The 13696-nt window shown below is 35.3% G+C and overlaps 1 protein-coding gene across 9 annotated transcripts in view; it reads left to right on the top strand.

The window, feature by feature from the left end:
• The first annotated feature begins 1736 nt into the window (after positions 1-1736).
• MCM9 (minichromosome maintenance 9) overlaps positions 1737-13696 on the top strand; it is a 30724-nt gene continuing 18764 nt past the window's right edge. For 7 of the 9 annotated variants that reach the window (XR_015411930.1, XR_015411931.1, XM_023699004.2 and 4 more), the window contains exons 1-7: positions 1737-1923; positions 2010-2112; positions 2196-2295; positions 2404-2542; positions 4219-4285; positions 8645-8819; positions 10650-10749. Coding sequence is in view for 7 of the 9 variants with exons in the window: in XM_023699004.2 (XP_023554772.1) it covers positions 1778-1923; positions 2010-2112; positions 2196-2295; positions 2404-2542; positions 4219-4285; positions 8645-8819; positions 10650-10749 (830 nt within the window). In the remaining 2 variants the exon portion in view is untranslated. The remainder of the gene's footprint in view (positions 1924-2009; positions 2113-2195; positions 2296-2403; positions 2543-4218; positions 4286-8644; positions 8820-10649; positions 10750-13696) is intronic. The other 2 variants (XM_087118004.1, XM_087118005.1) reach the window with 1 other exon arrangement.

The following is a 13696-nucleotide window of genomic DNA, read 5'->3' on the forward strand; positions in this document are numbered from 1 at the left end:
GGTTCAACACGTAAGCAAATACGCCGCACACTCGCTTTAATCCGTCGAGTTGTACTAAACGACGCCGTAATAGAGACGTGTGCAATTTTTCCTTTTTAATTTTATTTTGTTTTTTTGTTTGAATTATTATTTACTCTTCCATTATTTGAATAGAAAATAAAATTAAAAAATAATGTTTTTCAATCAATGTCGTTGAGGTAGGTAGAGAATTATATTAAAATAAATAATTTTGGATTTTTTCTTAAAATTAATTAATATTATCAACAAACAAAAATTAATTAATTAAAATTGTTAGATAAGATTATTGTTTTATATTAGTTTATGGAAGCTTTTCATATTGCGACTAGTAAAATATTATTTTGGTCGGATTTTTTCTCATTATGTAATATGATAATTCTATTTTGCTGTAAAAAAAAACACAAAAAATACCAGCGGCGAGTGAAATAGGAGCAGCCTAAACCGTGAAAACGGGATTGTGGGAGAGCAATACAAGCGTCGTGCTGCTAGGCGAAGCGGTGGAGTGCTGCACCCTAGATGGCGAGAGTCCAGTAGCCGAAAGCATCATTGGCTTACGCTCTGACCTGAGTAGCATGGGGCACGTGGAATCCCATGTGAATCAGCAAGGACCACCTTACAAGGTTAAATACTCATGGGTGACCGATAGTGAAAAGAACTCCCATCGGGGAGTGAAGTAAAACATGAAACTATAAGCTTCCAAGCAGCGGGAGGAGACTAGGCCTCTGACTGCGTGCCTGTTGAAGAATGAGCCGGTGACTCATAGACAGTGGCTTAGTTAAGGAGTGCACTTGCTTTTAATGGATTTTTTTTTTCTTATTTGAAGGGGACATTGATCCACGAGTGTTATTTTTTTCTGTTTAAAGATGACATCGATCCAAAAGTGATGGTTTAATTGTCCGTTTCAGATGAAGAGACATATGAATCTTAATTATTAAAATATATCAGGATAAACACGTTAATTCAGTGAGTAGCAAATAACATATTTACTATGTATAAAATATATATTGTCAAAGCACGTATGCTATAGATGACTAAAGTAAAGCAACATTAAACACGACGGAGGTGAAAGTGGATGGTACGAAGAAAAAAAAAACTACTTCGAATGGTGACCCGAACCTAATTGAAAAAATCTCTCCGTGTAAAATCCCAAATGAAAAATATACGAAACACAACAAAGGCAGATCGATCCAACATCTACAAGCTCAACAAGCTAAAGGTCAATCGAACGTATAAGATTGATCCAACATATAAGATCAACAAGCAAGACCGACTGAACAAGTCAAACGTGCTCGAGAATAAATAATTCGAGCACTCTTTAAGTGTAGAATTCATTCTAGAGAAATAACCAACCGATAAATATTAGAGATTATAACGTTAATATTTATTTAATGGTCAGTCTGGTTGAAATGAAAAATTATTAGACGATAATATTACATCAATTTTTTAATTTTATAATTAAAATTACAACAATTATCTAAATTTAAAATATAGTTTGATAGAATTAAAATTTTAAGGTTAAAATTGAAATAATGGGATAAATTTTAGTTTTTTTTTTCCATAAATATATTATTTAATTATAATTAAATTTCAAAATTAAGGGGTATGAAAAATAAAAATAAAAATAAAAATAAAAATATTGGTTCCGTACGGACCGTGCCGTGGAATTTTCTTCTGTAAACACCTATATAAAGCAGTTCCCGCCCAAACTCACCAGTCTTCTGCCTGAAACTTGAGGCCACAGCAGCTCACTCTCTCAGCCATGGACATCTCCTTGGCGGCAATGGACGACTCTGCAACCAGTCCCGTCAAGGCCTTGGCTTCGTTTCTAATTCGCCGCCACTCCGATCAGCTTCTTTCCATTGCTCACTCCCCTGATCCTAAGCTCCATTACCCTCTATTCGTGGAGTAAGCAATTCCATTTCCATCATTGTCTTTGTCTCTCATTCTCGTGTTTTCTCATTTTTTTCACGCGTCTTCGTTCTATTAATCAGATTCGCAGAGCTGATGGACGACGATCCACCTCTTGCTCGTCTTGTTTTCTCCCATCCGACTGAGTACTTGCGTATTTTTGACGATGCAGCTGTTTGGGCTCATGTTTGTAATCATATAGTGTTGCAAAGCTTATTTATTCTCGTCTCATGTGTTATTGATGTTTGTTTTTGTGGTGGTGGTTGCAGAAGATCACTTTGGGTGATTCGAAAGGTTGTATAAATGGAATTAAGAAAGATTTCATCCATGTTCGCATTAATGTCGCCGGCTCCCCTCTGGAATGGCCTGGTTTGATTCTGTTTCCGAGTTTATTACTGCAATGTTGATTACTCTCCTGTTAATAGTTGTGGTTACGTTTAATTGAGTTCTTATTGTTCGCGTTATGCTTGGTTTTAGAGACTTCTCCAAGTATTGGGTCTATCAGAGTGAAGCATCGTGGAGTGCTTCTCACACTTAAAGGGACGGTAATCAGATCTGGGGCAATTAAGATGTATGAGGGGGAGAGGTGGTACATTTGCCGGAAATGCAAGCACAAGTGAGTTGAATTTTCTCAAGTTTCAAACGTCATTTGTCTACTTATCTACTTACATGCAACGCATTGCTGGTTCGAGTTTTCACCGTGTTATGATTCGGTTCTACCATCTTTGGCTCAATTGTATGATCCACTTTTTCATCCTCTCCTTTCTCGATTGTATTAATTTTGAATATTCTCAAGCTTTGCAGAGGAGATAGAAGCCTTAAGGATGTTAGAGACGTAATAGGGGAAGTTTCCAAGCTCTTAGGTTCAATTACTAATGCTAAAATTGTTGCTGAATTAATATCGACAAGCTTGAATGGGCTAGAGAACGTTCGTATACTTTTTGAAGGGAAAGAAACTCTAGTAATTTGGTATTTGGTAGCCTTGCAGTTCAGATTTACTGTAATAAATGTGATAGCTGTGAACACAATGGCCTCCTTTCCTTTCCCCCTTCCCCCTTCCACAGACTTCCATGGCCTTTCCCCTTCCCTGATCACCGTCCAGTTGGCCACCTTTCACTATGAAAGATTGTAAAAAAACATTCTCATAATATTAAAATTGCATAATAGATAAATATCACCAAACTCAATACAGCACTTTGTAGAAGCATGCACAACTTCACAATGTTGCGTTAAACTTAACTAAAAACATAATTAAAAGTTACATACTGGGAGGTTGGGAGCGAAAGAGTAAAAGAGGGTGAGTGTGGCGTGGAGAATATCAATATTTCTAGCTATTTCCTTAGAATTTTCTGACATTTTCTCTATATTACTTAACACCTCAACATTTTACTCAACATCTTGATATTTTCTCGACATCTTAGAACAATAATATAAAAACCTCTTGTTGAGATGTCGGACCTAAATGTTGCTAAGTATTTTAAACACTGGTAGCGAGATGGGTATTATTTGCTGACATACTGTGAATTCCTCTACCATCTTAAATTTAGAAGGTAAGGTTCCTGATAAGTAAAGAGGGTTAAAACTTACCCTTTTTGCTTGTTTGGCTTGGTTTTGTTTTGTTTTTCCTTTTTCTGTTTTCATTTGCATTCGGCTTCCATAGTACCTCCAGTTTTTGGTCTGAAATATCCCCATGAATAAAAAAATGCTTTGTACAATTGAATATGATGTAAAATCATTCTGCAAAAAGGCAGTACTGTGTGGTATAACTTTTTTTTTTGTCATTGATGTTTCATATTTAATAGGTAACTGAAATCTGGTGGAACATCCATTTACATGAAGTAAAAAGGATAACTTTTGTGATGAATCTAATGTATAATTTTATTCCTCCAATCCTTTTAACAATGCGCTGGATTTTGATCTTTATTTGGGCCACCCTTATATGGATGCCAAAGCTATACTGTGGGTAATTATCAACCGAGCGTTCTTTTGGGTTACATGGAAATAGAGGAATCAAAGGGGCGTTTTTTTTGGACAAAGAGCACACCTTTGAATTGTTCTTTGTTCAAGTCATTTACTATGCTATTTCTTGGGGTAAATTGTGTCACCAACATAGATTATCCATCCATTTTATAAATTGTATACATCAATGAAATTGTTTCTTATATACAAAAAAAAAAAAAAAAAAAAAAAAAAAAACATTGTCCAATTGCTGAAGATAATCTAGCATGTCCGTTTGTGCTCACCATTTCTAGATTCTTCTTATTTCTTTAACAATTACTTTGCTCTGTGAAGGTTCCCAGTATATCCCGAGCTGGAAACCAGAAACTCAATACAGTTACCATCATTTTGTCCCTCTCAGGTACTTAGTTTTCTAATTCCATGTCATTTGTTTCATTTTTATTAGTTCCACATCCCTGACAAATGATCTCATGTTTCAAATCTCCCATGCATTATGCATATAGACCAACACGTTAGCATATTGCTCCAAATGGTTCTAATAAATCCTTGGTTTAATCAACATTAAGTTGGGGTTTGTAGCTGTAATAAGCCACCTGCTACGAGGTGCCCTTCTTTCTATTTGTAGCCACTTTGTATGGGTTTAAGAGGAACTTAGTTACGGTAACAATTGAGCCTTTACTTAAGGTACACATACTAGGAGAGCTAAACTACTGGTACATGATTAGACAATAATTGTCACAGAATTTACAATCATTGCAACTATATACCAGGAAATATGGTATTGACACTAATTACAGCATGGGGTGTGACACATTATAATTGCTCAGTGTTTGGAGGGAGGAAGAGAATAACATTAGGTCCAACAACATCATTTAGCATCATGTTCTCCCACCCCTTTAACAAGGGTGTGGATCAATAACCCCAATTTTGCTCTTGAGAAGCTAAATCTTGAGCTTGCTAATGGCTTAGTGGATGATCAACCATCTGATCCATGGATTCAACATAATGATCTTCAATTTGATCATGCGCAAGTGAAACTTGATTGTAAGCGACAAGAGCATCAATTTTTATATGGTTTCTTGGAGCCTGAGTCCTTTTAGGTTCGAAAATATGTGGTTTTCCCACCCATTATTCAAGGTTTCTATTTCTTTGTGCTGGGATAATAGGGTAAAGAGCAAATGAGAAGAATTATGTTTTATGATAATGGTGAGGAACCTTAAAGGAATTCTAAAAGGAACGGATCTTTTATGATTTTGGGAATATTAAGACTAGGAAGGCTGAAATTGTGGAAAGGACTATGGCTGTAGATAGTTTGGAGGAACTTGGAGAGTTTTCATTGGATTTGAGAGAGGAGAGGGCTTTATTGAAGGGGGAGTTTGAAACCCTCATTTGGAGGGAGAACACTGGTTTGAAACAGACAAGCTTTTCTCTTAACCTCGTAAGGGGTAGGCCTAATAAGAATCTTATTGAATACCTGGAAAATGATGATGGGGTTATCTTGATGGAGAACAAGAAGATAGAGGAGGTAAATATTTACTTCTTCATTAATCCTTGTGCCTTCTACTTTCCCATTCGTGGATGGGTTAGATTGGCGCGCAATTTTGAGGAGAGAGAAGGAGCTGTTGGTAAGCCCCCTTTACCCTAACAGAGATTCAAATAGTGATTTTTGGTTTTGATAGAAATAAATCTCCAAGGCTGGATGGGTTTTCCATGGCCTTCTTTCAGGATATAGCTGGGATTGCATTAAGGAGGTTTTATGGAAGGTCTTCTAAGAGTTTTATGAAAGAGGTGTTATAGAATGCAACCATGAACGAGACTTATGTGTCTTATCCTTAAAAAGGATAAGGCAATGAAGGTGAAATATTTTCGACCCATAAGTCTAGTTTTGAGTTTATGTAAGAGCATTGCTAAGATTTTGGCTAATGGATCGAGGTAAGTCCTTCCTAGTACAATTTCTAATGATCAAGTAGCCTTTCTTTTGTTGTTGATAGGAAAATCCTAGATGAAATTCTAATTGCTAATGAAGCCATCGAGGATTAGAAGTCTAGAAAGGAGGAAGGGATTATTTTTAAGATAGATTTGGAGAAAGCTAACGATCATTTTGACTGAGAACTTGTGAATAAAGTCCTTGAAAAGAAGGGTTTTTGGTAGACATGGAGATCTTCAATTTGGAATTGGATTAGGTTGGTTGATTTCTCCATTTTTGTTGACGGAGAGATTGAGAGGTAAGATTTTTGCATCTAGAGGTCTTAGGCAATGAGACCCCATCGTGCTCTTTCTCTATCTATGTTTAATGGATGTCCTGAGCTGGTTAGTGTCGTTAGGAGAAGCTAAGGGCTGGCTCGAGGGTTTTAAGGGGGGAAGGAGTTAATCCAGCTTTCTCATCTTCAGATGGCTGGAAATCCATATGTGATGCCATTGGCTGTAGTTATCTGTAAGGAAGCTAGGGTGAAAAGCCTCAGGAATTAAATCGCTAGGAGAGTGCTAGAAACCCGTTTATGATGCCTGAAACTGATATTACTGCCTCAACCAACTCTGCACAAGCATCTATCCTTGACCAGACCAACATATTTCACAATTTGTGTCCAAGGGCATGTGAATTGATGGGAGTTAATTGAGGGCCACAAATCTGTAGATGATTTCCCATATTTGGCATTAATTTGATCAACTTTCAGAGCAAAAATTAGTTCGTCTTTTTTCCAAAAGTAAAAATAAGGACGCTTTAGGTAGGGGTGAGCCCTATTATAGAAAAAGAAACTATCACAATATTTTAATAATTACAGCAAATAAGAGAAGAATATAATAAATATTTACTAAAAACAACCGACAAGTTTCACTCTCTCGGGGAGTTTACATCTCATGAGCATTAGTCTCTTTTCATTTCATCAATGAAAAGTTTTGTTCTCTAGTAAAAAACGAAAAAAGAAAAAACAAGTTTTCACCAAATGACATTTTCTTTAGTAATATATCTTCAAAATCGGAGCACAGATTGGCAGATAGAACACTTATCAATAGAAATTAACACCCCCTTCTCCCACAAATCATCATTACAAAGTCCCCAAAAAGATCACACCACCATATTCTCTCAACGTTACGTAAAATCCTCCATGCCAAACCAAAAGAGGAGGGAGAGGGGGAGAGATGGTGGGGTATTCTACCAGTTCGCTGTGAGATTCCTAGTTACCTTGCTTCTAGCACCCTCCAATCAAAATGTCACCTTACCACCTTCCCTCCTTAAGAACCATTTTATCTTTACTCCTTTGGATCCAGTTTTAGGTTTAACAAGAGGAGTTATCCACTCGATAAAGGACTCTCCACCTCGTGGTGGCATCTTTAAGGTTGACTCTGAGGTAAGTTTGAGTAGTGTGGAATCAATCATTCAAGCAATGAATTTCAATATGGAGGTTGATGATCTTGAAGATTTTTTTTATGAAGCTTTTGACTTATAATTTCAGGATTGTAACAAGAAGACTCTTCCTCCTATTCCTTCATTCATGTCTGCCAATTTGCTTCGTCGATAGAAGCTTGTGGTCTTGAGTTTTGTGAAATTATTCCTTTGGCTCAAGAAGGAAGTAGCGCCATGATTTAGCTTTGTAAAATTTTGTTTTGTCTCCTCTGAGATATTTGGATTGACTTGCATGGGGAAATTTTTTATTTCTTTGTTGGGGATGGTTTTTCCAAAGCTCCTTTTGTTGGGTTAAATAGTTCTAGCAAAACTGAACAGTTTTTCAAGGTTTGTTTTTTATGGGTTTTAAGAAGTTTTTGTTTTTGGTTGGTTAGTGGTCAGTTCTTCATTTTTTGGGGAAGATTAAAGTAACTATCAATTTTCATTGTTTGGTGGAGGCCTTGTTCATAGTTTCATCATTCATTTGCAATCTCTCTAAGTTTTTCGAACAAAGTTTTTCAAAAAGTTCTTGATTCTTTAAATGTTTATTTATTTTCATGGCTAAATTCTATTTGGTTGTATTTTCTATTTGTATTTTTTCTTTTTCACTCCATTTGGGAGTCTATATCCGGTCAACATTTACTTCTTGTAAAAAAAAAGAAAACAATACTCGTTATTCTTCCTAAGTTGGTTCTTCATTTCACTGCTCCTAACACTTGTTGAACTAAAAGAAAGTAGTAGTTGGAATACAAAAGATTATTCTCTAGGTAAAAACTAATTGCTAATAAATTAACCGACTAACAAGCAAACAACTGAAACCAGTTTACAACTAAATGTCGTCCACCAAGGGGGGGCCTATTGGCCTGTAGTCTCTAAGTAACGCCTATCCAAAGGTTGTTGGTTGGAATCTTCGAGCAAGTTTAGTAGCGAAAACCTTTGATGTTTACGAAGTATGGGTTGTAGGTTCGAATCTTTGAGCAAGTTTAGTAAGGAAAACCTTTGATGTTTCTGTAAGTATGGGCCTTGGGTAGACACAAGCTTCGTTTAGAAAGAGTTTGCAACAAAATGTCTAAACCCAAATACAACCGAAAAATTCTAACTGAAAGTTACAAGATTATTCTTAATCCTAGTACATCTTTTCCTAATTCTTTCTTTCTATTTCTGAATATCTCATTTGCTTCCTTGTCCAATCTCGATAGTTTATGCTTCAGAATGTATAAGTAAACTATCATGAAATCATTTAGCACCATGTTACTGAGTTGATGAGTTCAAGATTTGATTGGATCCTTGTCTTATTAATTGTCTATCTAGTATAATTCTCCTGGTTACAGTAAGTTTTTGTAGTTCGGACTAATCTATTGACTTTGATTATAGAGGGCAAAACCATGTGAAGGGAAAAGTTTTGAGTGCTTGGAAGGTTCTGTAGTACGCCATGATTACCAAGAGATAAAAATTCAGGAGAGTACACAAGTATTGGGTGTGGGATCCATTCCTCGTGCCATTCTAGTCATTCTCAAGGATGACCTTGTTGACCTTGTTAAAGCTGGAGGTACTGATGTTACAGGGAGGGCTTTATGCTTTATTTTCTTCCCCTTACACTCTATTCCATTCATCACTTACTAAACTTTATCCTTCCGCAGTTCTAGATTTTTTTTATATAGTTTTTAATACTTTTTTTCCAATTAAAATCAGATGAAGAATCTGCCTTTAAGGCAAACATTTAGTATACGAGATTACTTTCTTAATCTCTCTGTCAAGGTTAGCGCTATACAAAACATTATATACTGAAGTAGTGAGACTAACTAGAAGACAATATTCTCACCGTTGATAGCTTTTCCTACATCTGAATTAGACAAATAAATTTCTCTTCGACGTAAGCATTTATGCACCTGTTTCTATAGAAATCTTTGATCATCCCATGAAATGATTAAATCCCAACCACTTAAGAACTCAACCTTGAACTCATTTGGACCTGGAGACTTGGTTTCTTCACAAAAATACTTATGGCAACCAGAATTAGGAGCAGTAGAATTTTCAATGGGAAGGAGAAGAACCGCACTTACCTTCCTGACCTTATTTTGTACACAGCAACAACTTGGTGCAACCTTAACTACTCTTATTGTAATTACTCCATGGGTCAGATTTCTGTTAAGTGGAAGCCTTTCTTTTGTAATCTGCATTAACGTTTTCTATATTTCATAACATTAATAAAAATCAGTTTCTCTTATAAAAAAAAAAAAAAAAAAAAAAAAAAGGAAAAAAAGACAGATCTTTCAAGCTTTCACTATCAATACTAAAATGGGTCTCCAATCCATTCCGTTTGAAATTTATGTTCTGCTTTCTTCTTTCCTGTAAAGCATGTTGAAAAACCTAATGCCTTTTTTTTTTCTTCTTAATATATTCATCTGCCAGTAGAGTTTTTCCCATAGCTGAAATAATTCTGATACAAACATTTTTCTCCTTGCCATGAGGTACCTATGGAAAATACTTAGAGTTTTGTTCTCTTCTTTTGACCACTTAATTTACATTTATGAAACAACTCTTTTTCTTCTGTACGAATAAGATCAAGGAACTCCCTCTTGTATTTTTGGACACATTTTCATCTGAAACTCCATCACCTCTTTCTTCTCTTCCTCAGTTGTTGATCTTAATCTTTCAAGCTTCTTCTTTATTACCGAACAACCCATCTTGAAGGTCGAAGCTCATTCTTTAGTGAGTCCACTTCTGATGTCTCAGAAATCTTTGCTAGGCAATGTGTAGGGAATAAATGACTTCCCTCTTGATATAAGGTCCAATATTTCTCTAGCACCCGAACTTTATTTCATGCAAGTAAAGTTTAACTGAGCCTAACAAGTAATAGTTGACCCAGAAAATGGTAGATTTAAGTAAAAATTAAATGAAGTTGGCAGATTTCCCTCTCAGTATGAGCCCACTTTTGATAGTACAGAAATTTCTACTAGGCAATTTGTAGGGAATTGGGAATTTTTACCTTTCGTTGTTTCTTTTCATTAAATCAATAAAAAATTCTGTTTCTTCTAAAAGGAAGAAAAAAAAAAAAAAAAAAAAAGAAGCTAATACCACAACTATAGTCGGTAATAGGTACTTATTACCAATTATTATGGATTATTTTTTGAAGAAAAAAAAAGAAAAAAGAAAAAAAGAAACAACAAGAATAGTCGGTAATATACTTTGGTCCTGGAGTTTGCCACATATATAGATAGATTGATTTATATATTATTTCTTTTCAAAAATCTTATGGACGCCGCTTGTTTTTAATATATACTATATGTATATTTATTTATTTATTTATAGTAAGTGAAGTTATTGATTCCACACTATTTCCTTCTCAATGGGGATGGGGGTTTGATTATTGGGGCAGACGATGTTATTGTTACAGGAGTATTGAGTGCAAAGTGGTCCCCAGACATCAAAGATGTACGGTGTGACCTTGATCCAATGCTAATTGCTAATCATGTGAGGTATGTGCAACTTTTCCATGAAGTTTACTGCTTACATATTTTTATTATACAGCTGACAGTGCTTTCACTTCGCAAATAAAAAAAATACATACATGCATCCCAACAGGAATGCTGGAAAGTGATTAAATTGTGTCCTATTCAGAGATAAAATATGCAGTGTGTGAATTAAGAAACATCTAAATAGCCCATTATTACGTTTCTAATTGCAACTATCAAAACGTTCTTTTGTTTTTTTTCTCTCCCCTTAAAATTTGACAGTTCTTGTCTTCTTGGTGCTTGAGTTTACATCTTATCTTTCAAAACTATCACAAACTTTTACATTGTCACTACTTTTCTTATCAATTGCGCAGAAAAGGTTATTTTAGTAAATTTGTAATTTACAAGCAAGAAGAGGATGAGAATAATCATTATGTGTTGCAAGTCTAAATTAGACGGCTGTTTTTCTTATTTTATTTGAGAGAGGTACATTTGCTTTTTATAATACATAAATGATAAAATAAATCTTAGATACTAAGTAATAAGATATAATCTAAATCTAAATAAATCTCTTGATACTAGGTAAAAAAACAGATAAAATTAACTTTTTATTTTTTTAATGAGATTACACAAATATTCCTTAACTCAAGGTTTTTTCTTCAACACTCCCCCTCAAGTTGAGGAATAGATATCATCCATTCCCGACTTGTACAGTAACTCATGAAACGTTGAGTTATGAAGTCCTTTTGTTAGTATATCTACTAATTGAAGCTGAGAAGATATATAATTGATGCATACTATTCCCTCCGATCAATTTCAATATGTTTTTTTTCCTATCATGTTGGATAGGATTGTGTGCAATATTGATGGCTGATTTGTTGTCGCATACAATTTTATCGGTCCTTCTCCCTTAATTTGTAAGTCATCAAGAATTATCCTTGTTCATCTCTGAAGAATTGATACAAAAAGTGAATGAAGATTTACATGAGATTATTAAGGTACTGGACTTTGATGGTTTGTTGAGGGAATCCAATAATACCCTCAATCTATCAATCTCTTCATTATTGAATCCACTGGTCTCTACAATTGGTGGTTTTTTTTATCCTGATTTGGACTCCTCTATGATATACACTCGTGCCTTCGACATGTCTCCCTTGTTTCCTCAGCCATAGTTTTATGAGCCTCCTCGATTTTCCATTCATGGTTGAGAGGTTTTCCATTCAACTTCCAACAACTCTCCTTCGTGTGTTGCAGTTTCTTGCAGTGGGTACACCATAAACTGTCTCTGCTACTCTTCCACTAGTTGTCACTTCCGCTGTTTTTATCTTTCTATAGACTGATGCATTTAAACTAGGTTGTTTATCAAGCATAAGGCTTCACTTGCTCTCTTCTGCTCAAATAAGGGAAATTGTTTCTTCAAGAGATGGTGCTTCCTCTTTTCAAATGATTTGTACACGAGCTTGGTCAAACTCGTTCAGACCTGCCAAAAAATCATAAACACGATCTGCTTCAATAAATTTCGTCAGGATTATGGCGTTTGCAGTGCAATTCATCTCGAATACACGAATCGAGTTCCTTTCACAATGTTTGCAATGCATTGGCATATTTAGTGACAATTTTTCCTTCTTGCTTCGTAGCTCCAGTCTTCATCTTAATTTCATAGATTTGTGCAGCATCTCTAGCCTTGGAGTAAGTGCGATGAAGGAAATCCCATATGGCTTATGCGTTTTGTAAAACATACATGTGTCACTGATGGATTGCTCCATAGAATCTGAGAGCCATGACATTATCATGGAGTCTTCAATTATTTTGCATATTCAAACATTGATATGTAATATCTCACACATTCAAGTCCCATATATTTAATATCCATAGTGATAAAATAAAATCCATGATCCTTGCGAGATGTTAGTGTTTATATGATAACAATGCACTAGGTCTTTTTCGGAGGCAATTTTGGGTTTCGTTAATCAATAGGGTTTGGTGAACCTTTAGGTTTGGGGTTTAGGATTCCTTTGTTTTTCACTGTCTTTTTAAACTTGTCATGTCGACACCTATTCTCACCGCTATCACTCATGTCTATTGTTGCCATCATCCTTAGCATGTGGTGTTATCATCGTCACGAGTGTGGTTAGATTTTTCGTCTTTTTTTCTGTCACAACCCAAGCCTAGAGCAAGCCTAGTTGCCGAGCAACCTTCAAGTGGCATAAAATTTGCTCCAATGCAACCAATGGTTAACTATAGGAGAAGACATATACTCGCTCATAATACTCATTGAATGAGCTATGTTTGATCGAGTCACTGTAAGGTCTTTTTAGAATCTTTCTGCAATTCCCTTATTTGTAAGTTGTAAATACGCATCATTGGAGTATTACATGACCTAGCCTCTAATTTTCTTGTTTAAATCAGCACGTCAATTCCATATTCTCTCTGTGATAATAGCCTTCTTGCTTCTTGTTACCTCAACTCCGAGGGAGTATTTCAACTTTCACAAATTTTGTATGGAATTGACTTTTGGAGAAATGTAGGGAGTGATTTGATGCCTCATCTATCATCACTAGTAACAACAATATCAATATCATCTTATATAATAGGATGATACCTCTCTCAAGTTATTTATAAAAGATAGAATTATCTTTCTTTGTCTCATTCCAAAGTTTTAATCCATACCATAATTTATGAAAACGATATACCTTTCTATTCTCCCAGTGAGCAATAAACTCAGGTGGTTGCTCCATGTACACTTTTTCTTGAAGATCATCATGAAAAAATACATTTTTAATATCGAGCTGATGCAAAGGCCAGTAACGGATTGTTGCTAATGAAATAAACAATCTAACATAAGCCAGTTTAGTACTTGAAGAAAAAGTATATAAACAACTTGATATGTTTGTGTCTAGCTTTTAGTCACAAGATGAGCTTGCAACCGAGCTACAAATCCACCAGGATTGACTACAACTACCCATTTAAA

This window comes from Cucurbita pepo, chromosome 15, assembly GCF_057944985.1.
Source record: "Cucurbita pepo subsp. pepo isolate OVF chromosome 15, ASM5794498v1, whole genome shotgun sequence".
Classification (NCBI taxonomy): Eukaryota; Viridiplantae; Streptophyta; class Magnoliopsida; order Cucurbitales; family Cucurbitaceae; genus Cucurbita; species Cucurbita pepo.